Source organism: Triturus cristatus, chromosome 6 (genome assembly GCF_964204655.1).
Source record: "Triturus cristatus chromosome 6, aTriCri1.1, whole genome shotgun sequence".
Taxonomy (NCBI): Eukaryota; Metazoa; Chordata; class Amphibia; order Caudata; family Salamandridae; genus Triturus; species Triturus cristatus.
The window spans coordinates 973,604,175-973,628,370 of record NC_140589.1 but is presented as its reverse complement, the minus strand read 5'-3'; the positions used below and the strand labels follow the sequence as shown (position 1 = coordinate 973,628,370).

The window sequence follows — 24,196 nt, the reverse complement described above, 5'->3', positions numbered from 1 at the left end:
TGAGCTTTTACATGGATCGCAGCTCAGACTTTGGGTGAACAATCTGGTTTTTGTGGAGTCTCATGGGGCACAGAAAGGCATGGTCGTGCAGAGAAGGAATTTTTCAAGATGGATTGTTCTCTGCATCAAGTTACTCTATGCATTGGCCAAGAAGTAGCTACTGAAAGGACTGAGGGCTATTTTCTTCAGGGCCAAGGCTGCTACCACTGCTTTATGACAAAGAGTGCCTGTTGTCGTAATCTGTCAGGCTTCAATGTGAGCATGCATTCATACTTTCATGGAGCACTACTGCCTTGATAGCTGGGCCTGGGAAGGACATTTTGCATGTTCCATTATTCAGGACTTTTCTATCTGAGCCCAGTCCACAGACCCTCCACTGTGGGTAGTATTGCTTTTGTATCTCTTCTAAAGGTGAGCAATCTGCAGTTAGAAGTGTGCATCAGAAGAACAAAGTACTTACCTTCAGTACTGCTCTTTCTGATGGATATTCTATCTAACCACATATTCCTCACTGCTCTCCCACCTCCTTATTCTGAGGAATGTTCTCTTTTCCCATCTGAAAGGCTAGAGATCTGAACACTGGTACACCGATTGGTTTTAGGGCACAGCGTCCAAGAGCATGGACAGAGTCAAGAAAGAAAATGACATCAGTGTGCAGGGGTAGTTTTTACATGTGGCTCAATTTGTCACTTGAAGATGAAGTGAGGTCAGTGCTGAGTTGCCCAGCATCACCTACTGGTGTGCAGGAACACTGCTGTGTAAAGTTTCTGTATCCTGTCTGGCACCTGGGGATATTCTAAAGATGAGGAATCTGTGGTTAGCTAAGAGTATCCTCTAAAAAATGCATTATCAAAGATAAGTAACTTGTTGATCAGAACATCGCAGTATATCAGCATTATGAGTGGACAAGGCAGTCTGACTGCTCCTGTAAAAAAGAAAATAGCTTCCCCATCCCATGAAGAATGCATCAGATCAACTAACTATTTTCCACAATCAATGCTGGCACACACCCTTGAGTTCCTAAAATACACTTCCTGAACTTAAAAATAAAAAAATGAAGAACCTCTGTATTCTCGGACTGGAAATTAGGGATACCATGCAGAAGTTTCACAAAGACTAAATAAAGCGATGTGTATGCTACACTTAACTGCTAGGATAGAGATCCCTTCGGTGCTTAAGATTCATAAACACATTTCTCAGAAGGCAATCCTTTCAAAAGGTGACGCTGAAGAATCCATTCGTGGGAAGGGAATTTTTCTGGCAGTCCTATGTTTGAAACACTATCTTATTTTAAATTTCAACCCACACGTTCAATCAACAGTATCACTGGTTTGCATTGAGCTCTCAGTTCTATCAATTTCAACAAAAGCAATTTGGTATCTAGACGTCCCCTGGGATAATCGCCAAAATCTTGACCTCCAAAAAGACTCCTTCAAGTGAAACAGGTACCAAACACACCCCTGCTTCTACAGCTGTCCAGAAAGACCAACAACTCACACACAAGTTGTACATGCTACTTAAACCGCATTTAATCTCATTCTGCCTGTGGGCCTTATAGTAAACATCCGAGAAACGTTTGCTCAACTAGAAACATCATCAGTTCCTAGAGTGATTTTCAACATAGGCTGCTGAGAGTGTTTGGAGTCTGATTCAATCTCTGTCAACGTGGCCAAGATTCTTCACTGATCACCAGTACTCCCAGTGTGGAACTAAACACCCTTGTTGGGGGAACTGTCATTATGTATAACTTAATTTAGTGCATCGTTGCAGGCTGCAAATGGGACAGCTCTGGAACTACATGATACCAACAGCTTGAATGGGACATTGGTAAGACCAGTGTTCTCTTCCGCTCTGGTTGGTGGTAAGACTAAATCAATTTGAGATCCAGATGACACTTTTTGGATCCACAAGCCACACTGATGTTGTGCTCATTGATCAGGGAATGCCTCTGGAAGCTGTGACCACAAGAGGGGTGTCTAAGTGCATTAAAGCAGCACAGCAAGATGTTCTAGAGCTCCTTATTGTACATTGGCCTTCCAGAACTTTCTGGTCAAGGTCACCAAGGTCGAAGCAAATGACATGACCACAATGTATAAAATGTTATCAAGCTTTGGCAAAGGCAGTTAGTCTTGACATTGTGACTGTAGGAAATCTGCCTTTTCTGCATGGTCACCCCAGAATTTTGCCTCTTGGTAAACCCTATATTTGTACTGCCTTTATAATTCTGTGCACTTTATCTACCTCCGCTAAACGGTTAGTAAAATGCCTGCCCATTTACTTTACACATTGCTCTAAGTTCAGTGTGTCTGCTCTGTGCCATAGCTTCCAAGCGGTTGAGGTCAGTTTAATTTAGTGGTTTGGTGAGTATGGAAGGGCTGCAAGATCAGTGTAACTGTTGTAGCATGGTCGCAATAGGCATTCGCCGGCAGACAGCTAAAAGCTGCCTAGTAGACAAGATGCAAAAAACAAACTATCCACAAAGATGCTAGTCCTCTAACTAAAGCAAAAACCAAAGGAAATGATGGACGGAGTGTTGAACATTGCAAGCACTCACCCCCAGTCAACTGATCTGGGTTTAATCCATCACCATTCTTTAGCCCACTCTGCCACCCCAGTTCAGACATGGCCATATGCAAATCAGTCTGACCCTGTGCCTCATGGGAACAGTCCAGCCCGAACTGCCAAGCCATGTCTTCCCTGGACCAAAAACAAGCTTCCTAGGACCGGTTTCTGGCATTTCAGCCGTCTTCAGCCAGGCTTGCTTGAATCCAGTGGCAAAGTGAGCAAGGGACTCACGTCTGAGCATACCCTGCCAACTTATGGCGAACAAAGCAAAAACCAAAGGAAATGATGGACAGAGTGTTGAACATTGCTTGGTTCTGATGCTCCGTCCAACACCACCCCCTTTTGTACCGCTTAGTCCTCTAACTAAAAGCACAAGTTCTATTGGTGTATTGGCCGTTCAGCAGCGTTCATGGTTCACCAGAATATCTTCCATGAGTAGTGAAAGGATCATGCGTGTGCTTTCAGCAGAGAAAGAAAAGCATGCTGGGAATGTGAACAACTTTGCGATCAAATACAGCAGCACGGCATCTGGTTCTGTTTGCCTCTGCCCAGAATACGAACGGCCAATCCCTTGCCAGCAACTGTCAGCAGCCAACAGTGAATGAACTGTTCTTGATTGCTTTGTCAATGACATTGTCTGCCCTTGTTACCGGATACTGTTGTTTCCTAGCATTGTGACAGCATTGGGAGGAGATGTGACCCTCTGTCAGCATTAGACCTTGAACCATCAGAAGAGTGAAAATCTTTTCCATTCCTTTCAGGCTAGAATTTGTGTTTGGCTGCCTCAATTGAAGGAGCTTCCTGCATTCATTAAACTTGGACTACCAACATATTTCATTTGGCACTGACGCTTTGTGTATTTAAGTCAGCAAAAGGCGAGGCTTGCAAATCTTTCAGATGTTTCAGCAGGTGACCGTCATTCACTGCATACATACATGTTCGTCATTAATGGGCCCGTTGACCGCTCCCAACGGGGAGAAACCATATGGGAATCAGTGGTGAACGGGAATACAGCCACCCCAGGCCAGTGTGAGTGAGGGCCGGCTTGAACCCTGTAGTAGGGCGAGCAGGGGATGCGTGCCTGGCCGTACCCGTTGCACTTAGGGCGTCCCATGAAAACCATAAAAGGTGATGTATAAAAATGCTTTCAAAAGTCTCAGAAATGTTCTATCACATGGGCTACATTCCAGTCCATCATTTTGTTTGCCCACTCTGCCACTAGAAACTGGGAGTAAATATATGTAAAATAGCAGGGACGGCTTTAGTGGTGGTGGCGTCCGGCGTGACAATCATTTTTGGCGCCCCCACACCCCATGACCACCTCCTCAGATTCTCTCACCACCACCGGGCAAAAGTGCCCCTCATTTCTCCAATCATAAGTTATTGCTAAACACAGGGCGCCCCCTTCCACAGGACTGCGCCCAGTGCGTCTGCACCGGTCGCACCTCCCTAAAGCCAGCCCTGAAAATAACTAGGAATTATGTAAAATAACTACGGACTGAAAAGCGGCCAAAAGTAACAACTAATTGCTGAGATTAAATCAAGCGTTCCAGCCCTCCTTTTTTGTTTTTCAACTCATAATAATATCCATATAGGCTCCTCTAGAGTGTAACCTTTTCTTATCGTTCGTTTGCAACGTTATTTTATTATGTTTTGTCTAATGTTTGAGAAAGATACGAGTATCATATATGCGACATTTAAGTGCATTGTGTTGATTGAAGCAATTGTAATATTCCTGACAGAGTCCCTGGCATTTGTGCACTAAAGGTCATTTCCTTTAATCCACATATTGGCCTGTAGTCATCTAAGTCTGCTCAATTTTGAGGATTCCAGGCACAGCATATAGCACTTTCTAAAAACCCAGGCTATGGTATCCACATTATTCATTGAAAATGTCGGGAAATATAAGTTTCATGCAATTAAGCATATAATCCAGATATTCTCCTGTGCCACACTAGAGCCTATTTAAAAAGAATAGTGATAGAATGCAGAAGAGTTTCAAAGCAGAATTTACATTCTTAAGTCAATAAAATCATATTCAAGTTATTTCTGCCTCACCCTTTATATTACAAAAAAAAATGCCAGAATATAGATATCGCCTACGTTTGTCCTCATCCCTGTTACTATAGTTTTGCAACCTATTTAAATGCATTAATGTATAATAGTGGAGTAAACAAAACTGGAAATTAACAAAGAAAAGTTGTATGGAACGTTCATTTCGAGATGTTTTTAAAAAACCTCAACAATTCTTTTGCCCTGCCTGGCCTGTGAAGCTTTATTTGCACTGGATTATTTGTGATTGGTAAACTCATTATTACTACGGTTGGCCTTCCTGACCGGCTCTACAACTAATCACTTGCGTTGTTTTTTTTTCATTCATGCAGATACAGTGCCCATCTTGCCAGTTTGTCTGGTGTTTTAAGTGCCACTCTCCCTGGCATGAAGGTGTGAACTGTAAGGAGTACAAAAAAGGAGATAAGCTGTTGCGTCACTGGGCCAACGAGATTGAGCATGGACAGAGGAATGCCCAAAAATGTCCACGATGCAAGGTAAGCTATCACAGGTAGATGGGGCAAAATCCTGTTCTGCCCCTCCCCAAAGGAAAGTGTATACTTTATATGTTCTTATGTGTTATTAATGTGGGTTTTCTTTGATGGATATTTGATAATCCGATTAAAGATGATTTTGACTGACTGTTGCACGCAGCCTCGATCTGACACAACAATTTTGGAGCTATAACTATAGGCCGTCGGTTTGATCTGTGAAATAATTAGAGTTATTTAACAAAAATAATAGGAAAAGTATATTATAGCCAGTGGAAATCATAATCTGTTATGGCCTGATTACACAAAGGAAAATATATTTTAGGAAATTAGAGTGTCATTAGGTAGGAATGAAACTAAGTCTCCATAAACCCCAGTCCAAGAGTATTAGGAAAACCGGCACATGATACAATTCCAAAGTTCCTATCCGAGTTTATTCAAACATACTATCATTACAGAAAGCTAAAATAATAATTAATGCATCACAAGAATGAGCATAATTATAAGTATATAAATACATCTGCAAAATATACTGACAAAGTCTTTCTCCAAAGAAAGCCCAAAAGATCACTGGTTCTCCTCCAAAATAACATCTATCTTTTAATGTTTTAGGGACAGAAGGCAAATATATTTTAAATAAGACATTGCGTGGAAAGGTTGGATTAAAATGTTTCTTTCATGACAACCAATCAGTCTACTAGTTGGTAGAACACCCTTAGTAATAACTACAGCCAAGGCATTTTATTGCTGAAAGCTGTACATATTTAATTAAGGAGATAAATCATACATTATGAAGCACAGGAATACAATATCTTGTTCAACTACAGTAAAGCTCTGCTAAGTAAGTTGGAACTTGTAATGGAAACCTCCCTCTCTCCAAAGACTAGCACTAGTTATTATACCTTTGTATTAGGACAGACCACATTGTTATTCTGAAATATATATAGACATGCATGGAACACTAGTATGCCTAAAATAAGCACATCGTTTTCTGCAGCATTTCATGAATGGTTGTCAATACGGCTTGGTGTTGCCTAGTTATGCTAACTGAAGTATGCCTAAATTAATAATTATTTTATAGCAAATTAAAACTCTTTAACAGATTCATTCCATACTGTAAACACAGCTGACCCAACTGTACCATCAGTAGAAGCAGCTTCTCCTTGTCTCACTGGAGCTGGAGGTTCTTATTCGCAGTCCCATTAGCTGCACCCATCAAGCTCACTCCATGTGAAGGTGGCTGTCCCAGAGTAACTGTCTGTAGAGCTCTTCACGCAATGCAAGCCAGATACGTGGGCTTTGTCAATGCTTGTTTCAATTATGTTACAATTAAATTGATCAGAGGCGTAGGTTTTGTTTATTTTCATTGCATTGTCCCCCATCGATATATAAACATTCTGCAGCCTTGTTACAATATCCAAAAGCATTACAGTATTATGGGTATGGGTCTTATTATGAGGACCGCCATTCTCGTGATTTTATAACAATGGGGTGATCCGAATTACTACTGGACCCGGGTAAAGTACAGTACAGTGAGAAATGGTCACAGTAGAAGTACATTTTGCATAATACAAAGTTGAATCATTCAGACATCAAAATGACATATCAGAGATAAATGAGATTTATTTTCTAAACATTGCATGAATATAGGAGACAGCATGATTGTCCGTATATTTGGTAAAAACATTGCTCGAAGAGGGGGGACAGAGTGCTCAGGAAGGAATGTGTGCTTGTGAGGGTTGCAGGAAAGGAAAGGCAATGCCTCAGAAGACTTGCTTTACATTGTTCCACGGTTATCAACAGCATCTTGTTTAGATGCCCTAGGAGTACAAACGTTCCCTATAATCCATGAGATCATGCTGCACATAAAGATTTGATGACACCAATGTATAACAAGTAGGAAGAAGTACGATGGGCCAGGTTGTTCTTTTTCTGCTGGTCTACCCAGAATTTCTCCTTTGCAGTTGTTAATATCTCTTGGTTTCCATTTCTGATGAAATGTTTGGCTTCAGAATTACTGTATAGTCCATGGCTGGTACCTTCTTCTTTGTTTTCTATATGGGAAGTGTAAAATGCTTTCCTCTTTCCAGAAATGAACACTCTATAGTCAGACATGGCATGCTTGAAGAAGGAAGATTCTAACCAAAGGATACATTCCCTGCTTGCTTACTGGAACAATGATTGGCAACATCATTATTTCTAAATATAGAGCTTGTGCCAGATCCTTTGCCCCCAGGCTGCCCATCTAGAGGCACAGGCAATATGGGAAAATCAGGTTTCGGCCCAGTCTATGTAGGAACAACATTATTCTTTCAGAAGTTTTGGAAGTTGCCATGCCCCAGTTATATGGTCTCTGGTGTTTACACGAGGTAGCCTGGTACTCGATGTTTGCATCCCTGCTGTTCTCAACATGCTTTTGAAGACCTGGATTACCACAGAAACTGATCTGCATATCAGCTGCCTATATTCAAGACAGCAGCCCATTTCTGCTTCTTTTGCCATCATGCATAATTTTCTGCACGCCCTTTAATTTATAAATATCACTCATTGTCAAAGAGGACTGCCACTTATCTCTGTCATTTCGTGGGCATCTTGCCAGGGTCAGCACATTGTTTGCATAGGTAAACTTGGATTTCAGTGAAGCCTTTCATATGTTTGTAGTGTAAATTTGCTGTACATGAGCTATTGTGGTAAAATCGGTTACGGGTGAAGGAATGATGGGCAGTCAGGGGCGCTGCTGATGGAAGTCTATTCTAAACTAAATGGAAATAAAAATGAATGGATCCTTGAGTGAGCCGGTGTATGCAGACATGCTGTTGCATTGCAGAGGAGCTAGATGGCAATATATGCCTATTTGAGTATGACTGCAATCTCTGTCATACGATTGTCGATATCGGAGGGTTGTGTGACGGATCTTGATTAATATTGTAAAGTACCAAAGCACAAAGATAGGCACTCAATGTAGGAAGGAAGATCTTAAAGGCCGTTAAGAAATAACTGAGTGCTGTGGTTATTTCAGGCTTTCTCGTGCAGATAAATAATATATAAATAAGTAGGAGCAACATTGGCGTGAGTTGAATAGAGGCACACCAGCTTAAAATGCCCTTAATGGGTTCTATGTATCTTTACTGAGGTTACCTCTGGAATATAGTGTTCCTTTTGGAGGACACTCCAAAACTAGCATAAAACACATTTATAACTGAGAAAGGTTTGGGATGGAATATCAGAACATTGTGTGGGCTTAACACCTTATGTTATGGGGAAGAGATCACGAGAGTTGTCGTGTTCTTGATATATGGGACTTTGATAGGTCACATGCTTATAACTTCTTCCACCGTGGCATCATATCCTCTGTTTATTAATTAAACTAGCACAAAAACATTATCATTTGGAACTGTTGTTGATAAAATAGAATTGACATTGATTGAATCGTAAAAATCATATTACCCTAGTAAACATACCGAGGATAAAAAGAGCAAAAATGGGGAGAAGAGCATTCGGCTTTGCAGCTGCTCGCTTTTGGAATGGTCTTCCCACCGAACTGAGACAGATACAGGATTTGATGCTGTTTCGCAAGAAAATAAAAACTTGGCTCTTTCCTAGAGCATAAATATCTATATTATAGTCCGACTTTCTCTGCAGCACATTCTGTTGGCAATGTACGTGTATCTCAGCACCAGGATGCCCGTAGGGTTACAGTGCGCTTTACAAGTGTCAATACAATACAATACAATTTGAGGTCATTGTCAGATTTTTTAATCTGAAGTCATGGTAACGCTTGGAACATTTGGCGTTTGTTCATTCTGATGTTTCAGTTTTGATGCATTTAACTCTAGGAAACATTGAATGAAGACATTTTTTTGAGAGTTGCACTACAGACTCCTCTAGTATAGAATTTCCTGGATCTGATTACCTTTACTCTGTTACGAAAGGATGGAGTTTACCTTCTGCAGACTTAGCCTGAGACGATGGTAGGCATTAGTATGGAAGGTTGTCCACATTCTGTGCAATGAGGCTGTGAAGCCGATGACAGGCACACTTTTCAGATCCTTTAAACAAAAGACAGTAAAGCAAGGGAGACTGATAAGCTGGTCAAAACATGAAGAGGGGAAAAAGAAAATCTTAACTGGATAAACTTGAGAAGAAAATACCATTTAGATCCCTTGCATGGATCTCATCTGTCTCCTGCCAGGATTTTTTACCCTTGAGATGACATCATCACTAGCAACTGAAGAAGGCAAAACATCACTGTTGGGACCTCAGACCTGAAAAAGGCAACCCCAATATGCCTCTGTAACATTCATATTTCCTTACTGTACCCTCTTATCCTATCAATATCTCGACCACTGCTGTCGCCCTTGAGGGTTCAAGCAGTTCAGATGATGCATTCTGCACACATACCTATCCCGAGTGCTTTAATTTCACGCTTAGCTCCCCATTTAAATCAAAGCAGTCCTCTCAAGGGCTAAAGAGGGTCAATATTTAGGCATCGCTATGTCAAAGCAGTGTCAAGTTGTAAGATGGTGTAGGAGACTCGTTAACCCTTGGTAGCAACAGGAACTAGATAAAGAGGATGATAGAAGAACTTTGAGACTTAGAGGACACAGATCCCAACACTGCTGACCACCCTTTCTTGGACCTTTAATCATTGAAACACATATTTGTGAGTTAAGAAATGTTTACAATGCTCACTGTGAGGGAGTTTAATTATTTGAGTTAAGAAATGGTTAGAGTGCTTACATTGAGGTAGGTAAATTAAGAAGATAGCTTCATGTTGAATATTGGTGACAAAGATGCATTCTTCAGATTGCTATTTACCACTCAGCAACAAATGTTCTAGATTTGTGGCAGAAGGAGTGCTTTATCAATTTCGTATCTTGTAATTCATTATCAAGAGGATGTAGACTTCTGCTGAATTTGAGCAGTCGTTGCCTGACACTTGCAAATATAAAGTATTCATGTTTTATATACCTGAGAAGTTGAAAATATTCTATAGAAGCATATTATCTTAATTTTAATATTATCGATGGATACTCTGTCTCTTACATAGGATCGAATGGTTGAGAACAGTTTCTTCTTTGCAGATTTAATCTTGAGTTCAATTTTTAATACCAAAAGCAAATCATAAATCCATTTCAGGAAAAGATGAAACTATTCATTAAACATTCCATGTTTCCAGACGTTATTATTCGGACCGTGGTCTTTTAAAGCTATTGGTCTAAAGGGATTGATGGTTCTTCCTACTTAGGGTTATGAGGCAGACTCATATATGCTAAATTTATAGGCTCCAAACAGCTTTGTGAAAGGGATGTCATTCTGAGAGCTACATTTCATAGGTAACAGTTCTAATTGACTTAGAAGATAGGGAAGTAATGAACAATCAATTGTCTTTTGCTTCAGGAGATGAAAATAGTAATCAGTCAGTTATAACAGAGATTAAGGATATTTATTCCGTTATTGTTTGGTCTAGTAATCAATAAGTGATTTCTGGTGGAAATACAATACTGCACCATCACAGTGTCAGACTGTCAGCAGATTACCACTAACCTTCAAGCCGGATACAGCAGGAGCGATGAAAGATGAAAGAGAACCCTGCCCCCACAGCGGAGCCGCCCGGGAGTATATAAACAGTACCCTCGCCGGACCACTCCCCAACAGGGGAAGGGAAAAAAGGGACAAAAGAAACAAGAAAGGTAAACCAGCAATTCACTCGCAGTGGACAGGTAACAGACTTCTGTCAGGCTCGGGGACTCCACTGTATGCACCCCGTGGTCCCTGCAGTGAAAATAAGGAGAACACACTCTATGAATTACCAGCAGTCAGGAAGAATGGGGTAGAAGGTTACTGACCACACCCCCCCCCACTTACAAGTGCCGGATACAGGTTTCTCTTAGTCCTGGGCTAATCTGACCACCTCAAGAAGCGTGTCCCTCTTCCCCTCACATGACATGCGAACTTGACTCCTTCTGAAATACATGTAAGGAAAAGTACTTAGCTCTGATAGACTGTGGTTCGCTAGAGCAGGAACGTCAATGATAGAGATTCGCTTACGTGTCGACTTAGACAGGAACCCAGAAGAGAGAGAGACAGCCGTCTCACTCAGTGGATCCCCATGGAGAAGTTCCTGTTACGGTGGCGAGTGAAGGTAATTGTAAAGCAAACACGAGCCTAAAACAAACGGCTCTCGTAGCCCCCCCCCAGGGGGGTTGGTAAGGAAACAACAAAAACGGGATCCGAGCCTTTCAAGCGGCTCGCCGAGGCACACCCTATCCGGGTGCAATGATACAATGTTGCACGCCACTGCGCGGGAGGAGTTTGAAAGCAGCCGGCCTCTTCGGGGAAGCTCCGAGGTGAATCTTCGGCTTCGTGACGGAATCCGAACGCGCAACTCAGCGCGTGTGGAAAGTTCTCTGGTTCGGGGCTCAGCGGGGCTGCTCCGGGAATAGGACGGGTTTTGCAGGATGCCCGCGGGACACGAGGAGCGTGACTCGAGGACGGCAGGTCAAACGAGGTTGCAAGAAGTAACGGGATTGACAAGCCCCGAGCTGTCCCAGGGCGGAGCTTAAGAAGGAAGTCCGAGGGAAAGTAGGTGACGCCCCTCGCCGACTTCTGGGAGATGTAGTCCCCGTACACCAATGTCCCGGCATTACTCGCTCCTGCTCACCTCCTGTGTGGTCCCTGCCCCTACTTGCGCCGGGACGTGACACACAGACATTTTGAAGCAAGCAAGGATATATTCTTGTGTCAATTTAGTTCAGTTTGGACATTTTACTGTCCATCTACATGAATAGGTTTAAGGAAAACAAGGTGCTCCCTTGGAGATTTTAAAATGAAGTTAGGCAGAATGTCACAAACTTGAAATCTGGCCGTTCCATGCTAGATGGCTTTGCACAAGACAAAAACAATTATTAAGACTTCTCATTTAAGTTTCCAGAAAGGTAATGTCTGGGCAATATTCAAGCAAGGTAGCGAATGGGAAATGTGTGTAAATGTTGACTTCTACCTCTGCTTCCCAGTGAGATTCTGCTACTCTGGCATTTTTCAGTAAAAATGGTCCTCTTTGCTCCTAGTAGGTATGTTAACCAAGGTGTTTATATTTGCTTCCAAAGGCTTTCTTTCAGTGCATGAAGTGGTCATACAAAGTGGACAAGCTGCTTGGATAGAAGAGCTAGATAAAATAACTTTTGCAGTCCTTGTCATGCACTCTCTTAACAGCCCATCTATAGCTGAACCCACACTGATACTTCAATAGTGCTTTTATGTCCTTAATTCAAGTCTTCTCTGGATTCCTGGGTTATAAAATAAACTGAAATGAGTGTGCGGCCTTTCGGATATCCCAGATGACTCACAAAGTCTACCTGTGTGTGTAGATATTATGAAGTGGAAGCTGAAACGTATATACATGGGAGTCTCGCTCAATCCTGGTTTAGAAAATAGGGTGTCTGCAACCTGGATCCCCTCATACCCAAAACACATAATGACATGTTCCATTGGATGCTGTTGAACCTATCTGTACGCGGAAGAGTAGAAATTATTAATAAAGACATAAAATCGTTTGTTTGGTTGGGGCAATTAACAGGCTAAAACTCAAAAAAGCTGCATGCACATACAGAGTCGAAGGGCCTCTGATTTCCATACACTAGAAATTATTTTGTGTATCACCTGTCACAACTGATCTATTTCACCCGCTCCTTGACAGTCTGTCGTGCTGGGTGCAATGGGAAAGGGTAGTGCTAGACTCTGCCTCTGAGCTAGATCTACTGTACAAGTATATACATGCGCCCACCAGTGACAGTGATCCACTAATAACTGCTCACAAGTTATTAGGCATTGACTCAAGACAGCACTATAATGCTACTTTGTGAAAGAATGCTAATATTCACACTGGAGGACAGGAGATACACTGGAAAGATTGGGTGGATAAGGTATACTATACTTTTATCAATTGTTCATAGGAGACTAGATCAAATTTTCACAACTCATCCAAGAGGATTATGGACTATTATAAAAGCCCACTGGAGGCCCCTAAGAAATAGAAACTGCAATTCCATATTCCTAAAATTGATTTTATTGGTTCCAATATATCAATCTCATTGATAGCAAACCAATGATCGTGTCATCATCAACGTATAATAAATATTTGAATCACATTTATCGTTATTCTTCGTTTACCATTACCAAAGCAATATTTGTCTCATCATCACCATATAATATATATTTGAAGCACAATTATCGAGTACCATTACATGTACTAATTTCCTAATCAATTAATGTAACTAAGAAAATGAATTTTGAGAATATGAAATTGTATTCTCGAATTTCTTAGGTACCTTGTGCGCGATGTTTTATAATAGTTGCATGTGTAATTTTAGGGGAACTATCATTTAGCGAGTAGTTAGCGCTAGACATAAGCTCTTTACCCCTTTTTTCTTAATATATTTACTGAAATTAGAATTATAGACTAGTTGACCTGTTTTTGGCAATATAGACCACTTTCTTGTTGTGTACAACATATTCATATCATAGGACTGCTCATACAAAAATGATCACCTACTAGGACATATCTCAAAATTCAGAGAACCTGAAATGGAATAATTTCTGGTCTCTAGAACCTGTTTATATTACACTATAGCATGGAGGAAATGAATACTTCCGCCCAACAACATTAGTATGAAATGCTATAAAGGGAATATGAAACAACTGATTGTAAGGAACTTCTTACCACACATGATAAATCTATGTGAGATTTAAGACTCAAATTCTTATATCTTAAAGTTCTACATGATTGGTACTGGTCCCCCAAGAGGTTGTAAAGGACAGATGTACTCCTGCACAATAATTGTTGATTGATGCAACCAAGGAGGATGTGATAGTTTCCTATGAACTCCAGAAACTGCCAGACTGACTGAAATACTAGGCGTATTTATATGGCACGTCATGTCTCGAACACTAGGTTTGACAATAACATTATTGGGTCATTTGGCCATTTTACCTGACATGACAGACGTGTCTGGCATAAACAACTATAAATGTAGATTGAAAGCAATGGCATTGGAATTGACAGTGGCCGGGTTATGTATCCGGAGACATTGGAGAGCAGAGGAAGGATCTTTGCTAGCTAATTGGAAGTCTATTATGTGTAAGTTTGCCTTATGTGGAAAAAATATATTATTAGCGATCAAGTAGATAAGTTTGACATCTTATGGTATTGATTTTTCACCGCATAGTTAGGCTGCTTGAGAGACAACCCTGCCATACGATTGTAACATACAACATAAACTATTGCATCAGGCAACTGTCTTATAGGAACAATTGAGATAGTTATTCTTACTGCATAGTTATGTATAAGGAAAAGGGGACTGTAAAAAGTAATGTGTTTATCAATTATCCCTTTATTGTATGGATTACGAACTTTTATGGTAGTCATTGTATATAAGTTGAAGGGGTTGTGAGTATAATATCATCCCGAGATCAAGAATCCGTAATTACGGGGGGCGAGTTGATGGAGGGAAGGAATGTATATTGGTGCATGCTTCAACATTAAGAATGTGGAAAATGTTGGCTGTGTCGGGTGCATAATTGATTCTTAGTCTACTGAATAATAACAAATAGAAAACAGTGCTCAAACTTTTCAGTAATAAAAAGGTAAGAGAAGGAAAGACAAAAAACCTTTTCATTGATTATTACTGAAAGGTTTGTACCCGACAGCCAACATTTTCCACATTCTTGTACACCCAGGTTCTGAGGGGCACTGGGCCACCCCATTATGCTAGATGCTTCAATATTAAGGCATGGGATTGGTTATGGTTAAAACATGTGCATTGTCAGGGGTTGTTGGTCCAAATAGGAAAAAGGGGCATGAATCTCACAGTCTTCTTCATCAGATTATATTGATAGGTTGTTCAGATGAACAGATGTGTAAACTCTCATGTTGCTTCATCTACAAACCAATAAAGAATGGCTGTAGCAACAACAAAGAAAGGGTAGATATGCAACTAAAGTGCTTGGTGTCCTGAATTTAGCAGGCAGGCTTTAGAAACCTTTCATGTGTTTAGGGTTCAAATACAGATGTAACCAAGAGCTTTGCTCTATTGGTAACCCAGCTGTCAGAGACGAGGCTGGGTTTTATTTTATGAACCTGAGTTAGGTTAGGGTCAGCTAGGAAATCTTATAGATGTGAGTTACAGTTATTGATTCTATCAACTGAGAAACTTCTTCAATCAACTGTATGTTGGCACCAGTGCTTTCTGCCAATGACAGCGTTTCTGAGCAAAGATTTTGGATGGGCTACAAGCATTGTATCTTGGCATGTGGCTAATACTTGGTGCAATTTTGGAGAATTTTACCTTGCGGTAAAGTCGTACACATAAGGGAAAGCTTAGAGAAATTAGAGGGCCTTCCCACTCAGTATTATTTTACTTAACACTCTTAGCTTTAAGCTAGAGATATTTACTGCATATTACGTGATATTACTACAGATGCTTCATTTGGCAGGTTTTCGTAAACTTAACTGGCAGTACATATTGTGAATTTGGCCAAAAACAATGGATACACCTTAATTTATCATATTACATGTAGTGAATGCCTTTTTGGGTGTCTCTGGAGAAATGTTCTCAATTCCCCTCCTTAATGTTACCGTGACGGTATGTTTACTAAACCTAGCAATTCATTCTTTGATTGCACAATAGGTGGCAATTTACATCATTCTTGAGTAATTGCTTTTACTTAGCAGGTACTTCTGCATACAACATTAAAGATCTTTTGCATTTTCATTGATTCATCATTCATGGTCGTCCATAGAGCAGAAAGTCCTTTTCAGGCCACATTGTGGTAACAATTCCACGCAGTCCTATATCTGTTTTGTCTGTAATCTTTGATTTCCACAAGAGTACGATAATTTCACTGCATGTTCACCTCTTCATTTAAGTTTACTACTAGATCTGAATGCTGCAGGCGTGAAAAGGTTTCCCTGGCCAACTTCATTTTAATAAAAGGACAGATTGTTCATTTTCAGAAGCAGTACAAGGAAAACCGCATCAGTGGAATGTAGAATGTGTGTAATACTGTTACTAGTTGTCTAACAGTCTACTGCATGGCAATCCCTTTATGTTTATTAACAAGGGCAGTTTCAGCAGTGACATTCTTTAGAAATGCCAGTAACCAAGAGGTCTGCTTACACTTGCACAAAGAATTGCTCTTGACTCTGCTAGTGGGAAATCAAGATACCTCGTTTGATTTTGCACCTTGATTCTTAAAGGCAAGTGTCAATGCCTCTTTGTACAGTTAATCATTCTATTTTCCAGATCAGATCATTACGGAATGAGTCTAGAAAGAATAGGAGGCGACCTCCACCCATCATTTACATCTTAGCTCAATTTGTATGTACGCATCTATATGGTATTTTTATAGTGCAAGCCTAGCCAAAAGGCAGTGGAGTGCTGCACAGTGTAAGGGCAAGCACAGGGTCAAGGAGTGACCTTCTCCCCAGGGCCAGTCTCTCCCTTCACTCCGACTGCACGGCGGCTTCTCTGCTGCTCACCTGCTGCTCACTTAATATGCAGAACACCCGGCAATCCTCATCCATCTGCCTTCGGCTGCTCCATTCCCACCTCCCCACCACTGCCATGTACCGTCCTTTACTCCAGCAGGCACTGAGTGATGGCTAGCCGGGGCAGTGGGGACTCAACAATGCTTGCTTGTGACCTCACGCTTTCCTCCGGAGCTCCTATGCCTCCCATACTGTGTTCGTTCAGCAACAAATTCTGCGTAATGCCTTTGCTGTGAACGTGAAGCACAGACTAGAGGCTATTGAGGGCATCCGCATAAATGAAGTACAACTGGTATTGTGCTGTAGGCAGTGTCGCCACACTCCTGTTACAGTGCCCGGCTCCAGGCAGAGGGCAAGCACCGCCTCTTAGCCCCGAGTATCTTTGTATTCTGCAGTGACTGCCCGTGGAGCTGTTTGCTGGTTGTGGCACTGCGGATTGTGGTGCTCCCCAGCATGTATGGTATTGTAATTGCATTTATATAGTGCTTACTGCCGCTGACAAGGCATCAAAGCGCTTTTTCGGCAAATAGCACGCTACTCCGGAACCAATATAGGATTAGTGTTGAATTAGTATAGTGAAATATGAAAGTAATTTGATAGGTGGATATTTTAGTCAGTTATTTGGATTGAGAAGGATAATCGAGGGATAGAAGATGTCAAAAGGTTTGCATTTATATAGTGCTTACTACCTCTGGTGAGGTGTTGAAGCACTTTTTCGGCAAATAGCACGCTACTTCAGAACCCATAAAGGATTAGTAGTGAGGATAAATGAGTGATGGTGCCAATTTAAACATGCACTAAATATTGAGTGATGGTGCAGACCAGAACATGCATTTGGAAGTATTTACTGATGGTGCAGCTCTGAACATTCACTAGTGATGCTGCCAATATTTCCAGGTGTTTTACAAATGTAGACATGCACGTAGAATCAGTGAATAACGGTAGAAAGTATGCTCTGATCTGTGAAAGGCAGTGAGAACCAGAAGAGTATGCTTATCTAACTCTTCATTTTTTCATTCATGTAATCATATACCCATTCTTACAACCCTTTTCTCTCTCATTCAAATTATCTGTTTATTGATTTTTCAGCTTTTTATAATCCTAATTAATTTAGCCACAATACCACCAATCGTGTACATACAGCATTGCAGTAAACATAGATCACAGCCTTCGGTATTACTGAGGTACAACAAAGGCAGATAGAATAATGCTCTGTGGCTACTCCCTATGAAGGCAGCCCCTAAAAACACCCAGCCAGGACTAATTTGACCCAGGTACCAATGTTCAAGTGATCCCATTGGGATCCCACCAGGGTTGGATGACAGAGCAAACTCAAATCACTTGCAGCAAAGTCCCTCTAACCAACTTAAATCTAAAGCTGTATATATCCCCACCTTTCCCCATATTCTGCAATCTGTCCGAGCCATAATAGACCCTATGGAAGTACTTATATTGGATGAGTCTTAGCCAAGCCGGGGTCACCAGCTGTCTAGCTGCCTTTTTAGCCTCTACCCAAGCCTCCTTGTCTCCCAGGTCTGATTCCCAATTTTTCAGTTTCATCATGGAATCACGGCAAAACTTTCATTTCAGGATCCCCGCACTGTGGTACTCCATGTTACAGCGGAGGTGAAGCGTAAGAACTGTGGAGCGCTAAAATCCACCATCAGTTGTACATAGGATAACATGTGACTATGAGCCAAACGTCACCCATCTTCAAAATCGTCATCATGTTCCAAGTTCTATATCTCTGCAACAGAGATGTTTCTCCAAACTATACCGGATGCTATAATTGAGTTTCTTTAGCAGACCTCGTCCCATACACTTTAACTCCCTGTGACAACATTCCAGAGGTAATGACATTATCAGAGTATACATTGGGATATTGCCCCAGTACAACCTTGGGCAGGCCTATCAAAAGCAGCTACCTTAAGCCTTTATGCCAGATCATTGCTGTCTCCTAAAATCCCCTTATTTACTAGAAACATGTGCCGCAAAGTAATGTAATTTCACATAAACTGTCCAAATTTCTCTGTTGCATGGTGTATGAATATATTTCTTGTGTCTTACTCTTTGGGAGAAGGGGAGCCCATCCACATGAAGCTTAACACAAGCCTACTACCCGGAGAAAGACAGTATGGCGGAATCCCAATAAAAAAAATATAAGTATTTTATCCATCATTCATCAGAGAAAGTACCATCGCTAAAATTAAACCTTAGAAACCACTGACACACCAGGATTCGAACCCACAGCCTATGGAGTAAGAGTCAGAGACTGTAACCACTCAGCCACAGTGACCCATCGCAAGTGAAAGTAGCCCAAGGATGCCCCAGACACAGCCTGTGACTCAAAATAGGCGAAAATGCAGCATAAAATGCCAATGGAATACTCAAACTCCACACGGCCCCAAGTTGCGAAGCCACCGGCTGTGCGGGAAGGCTGAACTCACCTGGACACGCCCTGCAGGAGGCTGGACACAAATGTGAGAAAGCTTTGGAGGGTTCTGGTGTGGAGCTGAAGCTCACTTTGTTTATCGTGTGGTGAGGAAGACTTACGAGGGGGTAATTGAATATATCTAGGATAGAGTTAATCAAGCTAGCAGCATAATTTTTGATAAATTCTATTGGCAGCCCCTTTAGGGCCCGGGCTCCACATGGCTAACACCAATTCCCCCTCCGTAAGTTGAGAATCTAATTCGGTCTTGTAGTCTAAGGAAAGCTGTGGAATTTTCAAATCTTTGACTATTGGGAGTTGCCTTTCAATCAGCTCAGGTTGGTGTGACTGGTAGAGTGTTTTGTAGTAGCTCACTGAAGCATTGGGCATCCCTTTCGCATTGTGGAGTATATTCTCATCACTTCCCATAATTTTCAGTACAAATCTAGACTCTACTACATTGTTGGCAAGCCAGTAAGTTAGTCTTGTCCCCAAATTTGTAAATCCTATGCTGTGCGGCTGTCAGAGCCACTCTGGCATCATCTAGCGTACATTGTGTGAGGGTCAACCTGGTGGCTTCCAACAGACACTGCCCCTCTACATCCAGAGATGTAATTTGGTGTTGCTCTAAGGACTTTATCTGCTTGTTCTTGCTCTCCGCACCATTACTGCCTGCCAGGTAGGATATCATTTTGCTTGAATGACCCCCTTTGGACCTTCCTGTAGGATGGTGTGGGATATCCATGGGGTGGAGTTCAATTTCATGTAATTATCGATCTTATCTCTAACGCATTCCTGAAACTTTTCATCTTATAACCACCTGTGGTGGAGTCGCCACTGTCTGTATACCTGCCCGCTACTGTCCTCAGGGTCAGCTGGGTTGGAGAATGATCTGATCAAAATCATGGCAATATCTCTACCCCCGGCACCCCCACAAAGTCTTCCACCGGGACAAAGAAATCATCCAGTTGTGAATAGAACCTGTTGGAATGTGAATAATATGTGTATTTCGTATATCCGGGTTTCTGACCCTCCAAACATCACTGAGTCCCAGTGTGTCCGCCCACTGCTTTAAAGTTGCAGGTCTGCTGCGAGGATTGGCTGCATCTTTAGTTTTGTTATGTGCATGCATTAAATTGTTAGTCACCTACCACAATCATTCCCCTAGTTGCAGCCTTCACAGTAACCTTCGCCAGTTCAATCACGTTGGATTTGATCAAGGTGGGAGGCACATATATGGTTAGTAATATCCAGGCTCGTCCTTCCTTTGATCCTACTACTTAAATACATCACCAACAATGTCAGCAACTGCTCAGGGGAATGGTTTATGGAGTGGTATATCAGGACTCGTGGACCCCTAGTAAAACCTGCATGATAAACCCTGTTAAAATGATAGTGGCCCAAAAAGTCTCATTAGTTTCCCAACAGGTGGTTTCTTGCAACAGGACTACCACAGGGGCAATTTAGCGTGGTTTAGTAACACCCTTCTTTAACTTTATTGTGCGCATTCCAATAGACGAACTTTGGGACAGTCTTAATGATACGTATCACAGTGGTTTAAAGTAAATCATTGTTGTGCCCCCATAAGGAGTGAAATGTTTGTGTTGTGACAGAAATAAAAACAACCCCAATTCCCAACTCACCCACCCAAAACCTCTGGAAGTATAGCATCACCCTTATAATGAAACAAAACATGCTATTCTACCGCATCTAAAAAATAAAGGGAAAATTGGTCACAGTGCCTGCAACTATTTACACTCCCTCCATTGCATAGTTCCTATAGGGGAGCATGCTTAGCTGAAGAAAGCTGATGTTTAAGGGACCTCTCACTTTTGCACCAGACCAGTTATACCAGGGAATTGAGTCAGGTAAGGGGCATCTCATTTTCACACCAGCCATGTTAGACCGGGTCACTGAGTTGGGTGAAACATGTCCTCCTCACTCGGTCCTGCTGTAGATGATTTGTTGCCCACATTGGTTATTTGTTCCTACACATGGGGGCAGCAGTCCCAAAGCAAAAGGCCTAGGCCTGCCTTCCCCTCAGAGCGTTCATTGATTTTGCTGTTGGTCTGAGGTTCGCTCACTTCTTCTCAACCAAATCCCATGCAGGTTTGGGATTCTTGATGAAAAATAATTACTCTTGAAATAAGACCTTAAGGTTGTCCTGATAGAGCAACAGGTAATGGGTTTCAATCGCTCTAAGTTTTTTGCTTCCCTCCTAAAAGGATTTTCATTGACTTAGGACTTTGTTCATATAGTTTAGAAATAGGAGAAGTTCGATGAATCACAGCAGACTTTCGAGTGTTGACACGCTCTCCTGAGGATAGTGTCCCTGTCTGCATATTTAAGTACCCTAGTGATTAAGAACCAAGGAGAAGGCCTTACGGGCATTTCTGGTTCAGTGCCCAGTGCGCCTTCTTTAGCACAAAGCACGATGAGAACTCTGTGTGTGGGATTCTGAATTTAAACTAGTTTGTGAGGAAATTCATGGGTCTAAAGCCCTCCATCCCCTCAGGCAGCCACACCAATCTAAGATTATTTCTGCAGGGTCTGCCCTCTGCATGCTCTGTCCACCTGTGAGTCTTTTCAATTCTTTTGTGGAGGTGCTCACTTCATCCTCTAAGATAGATATTTTCTGCTCTGCTTCTTTTGTGTCATAGAATCAATCTCCAAGATCCTGTCCGAGAAGGGAAACCTCCACCTCAGCCGTGCCAGTCTTTTCTTTTAGGTCTTTTTGGTTATCCTTTATAGCATAAAGAATTATGGCAGGAGAGACTGATTCAACTGATGCAGAAGTCCCCTCCACTGGAATTCCCCCTCCAGCACTCTCTAGAGAGGAAGTCAGGCTGGCAAATGTATAGCTCATTCTCTGGTTACAAGCTGCAAGTGGATTGTCATTTTACATGGTGCTAAATTTCTTTGCTGTCCCCTCGTGTACACGAAAGACCTTAGGGCCCCAGATCCTGACCACTGACCGACTTGGTCTCTGACAGCGCGTACTTTCTGGCAAATATATTTCCCCAGTGGGGTCTGCCGGTGGGGACAACTTGTTGTAGAATATCTACTGGCCACTCTGATTTCCCCTCTGTGTATTCTGATTCATCAGAAACGTCCACTCATTATACAGACCCATAAAGCCCTCAACATGTGCTAGGCATCTCTGTAACAAACCCTTAGGCTCCTAGTTCTCTCTTTCTATTGGTCAGTCGCACCACCAGCCAGGATCCGCTAGGCCTGCCACCTCACTTCTCCACTGCTGCAGCGTCCACTGCTCAGAAGACTCATACACTCTCCAACACTAGAATGAGGGAGTAAGAAACATGGGTAAAAAAGTGAACACACACCACCACAGAGGGCTTCTCACTGGGGATCCTCAGAACTCTCTCCTCTCACCGCTCAGCTCCTCCCTGGCCACTCCATTAGGCTCGCCCCAGAGAGGTGCAACATTCATCCATCTCCTGTGTCAGTAGTCCACGAGGCTCATCGGCACAAGAGGCACCGCCACCAACTACTAGGGCACTACGTTAAGTGGCTTCTCTGGGCCGCAGCAGCAGTGACCACACACTGCAGGCGCGGCACTCCAATAACAGGGCCTGGCTTCAAAATCCTTTTTAGGGTCGTGACGGTATCAAGCTCACTCCACAGGTGCCATTCTTCCGAGTAACAGGGCCGCTGCGGCAAGCCTCCTTCCTGGGCCCCATCGACTCAGTCTAGCTTTCACTCATCCACACATACATATCCAGTCTGGTAGCCCAGTGAAGGAGAAGTTTAACTATTACAATATCAAGACCTTTTGGCCTTGTCAATGCATGTTACATGCTGATGGATTCTCCTGGCGGTGGCCTGCTCACACTGTTGTTTACTGGGCTCCTGTGTATGCCGCTGCTGACTGACTTAAGTAAGTTTTGAAGCTATAGTTCACTGTTGCCTGGGGTAGACAATCACAGATTGTGTTTGCAGTTCTTTTCCTGCAGGTCATTGATAACAAGAGCCATGCATCTTGGCTGTTGTACCCCATGGCTTGCTCAAACTGGCTCTTATCGTGAGTGCTAAGCTAATACCGAGAATTAGAAATGAAGAGTGTTATGCAGTTCTGAGCACAGCATGAGGTATTCAAAGAACACGATTCTCATGAATATTTACATGTGGGGGAATATAGGTGCATTATCTTATATTATATCTTACTTGTATAACACTCGGCTGCCGGTAGCTAAGCATATTTTCTAACCCTGGGCGGAGTTACACTACGCGAAGCTACATGAAGTTAAAAAAAAACTCTGCCACACTACGCGGAGCTCCTCAAGCGGCGGAGTATGGTAGAAAAATGCCGCTCAACGGTGGCTGCACAGTGCCGGATGATTGTCCGCACTGTGCAATCAGTGCGAAGAGCACCATGCACAGCGCAAGCTACCTTTTCTGCCGCTCGAGTAGATTTTTACTCGAGCGGCAGCTTTCTCAATGCGAACGGGCAGTTTTACAACGCTAGTGTTCGCGAGCATACGCGACCACTTGCAATGAGAAACCTGACCCCCCATTGAGAAATCTCGCTGGGAGGTTTATTTTCCATGCTCGCGCTCGCCAACTTGATGTTGGTAATCGCAAACGAGGAAAAATCTCGCCGGGAGCTGGATTTTCCTCGCTCGCCAACTTGACGTTGGTTAACGCAAGTGAGGAAAAAAACTCTGCTCCACTGTGCGAAGCGGAGTTTTTCTAAACTCCGCAACCTCCGCCTAACGCGGAATGTGGGGAAGTCCGCAAGCTCCGCGAGCGGAGCGGAGTTCACCGCCCAGGGTTAATATTTTCCCTCTGTCTGTTCAAACCGATTGCCAGCTGACCTGCACGTGTTGTTGCATAAGTAAGTATATAGTTGTAGCATTGTGCATGTGAGAAGAGCTTGATACACGCCCACAATCCATTGTGAGATTGTAGTAGCATCATAAGCCAGATCAGGGAGCAAAAAGTCCATTAACGTTGCCAAAACTGAAGGTTTCCTTTGACTTGTACTTCCTAAGCATTCAGCTGTGTTGTACATCACATTGTTTGGTGGGGGATGCTGCTACATGAAAAACAGCTGTAATTTTTGTTTCCAACAGAAAAGGATTGACTAAT

General features: G+C 42.4%; 1 protein-coding gene across 1 annotated transcript in view; it reads left to right on the top strand.

The window, feature by feature from the left end:
* Positions 1 to 24,196, top strand: part of RNF217 (ring finger protein 217) — a 411,233-nt gene that overhangs the window by 263,296 nt on the left and 123,741 nt on the right. The window contains exon 3 of the mRNA XM_085611693.1: positions 4,950 to 5,114. Coding sequence (XP_085467819.1) covers positions 4,950 to 5,114 — 165 coding nt within the window. The remainder of the gene's footprint in view (positions 1 to 4,949; positions 5,115 to 24,196) is intronic.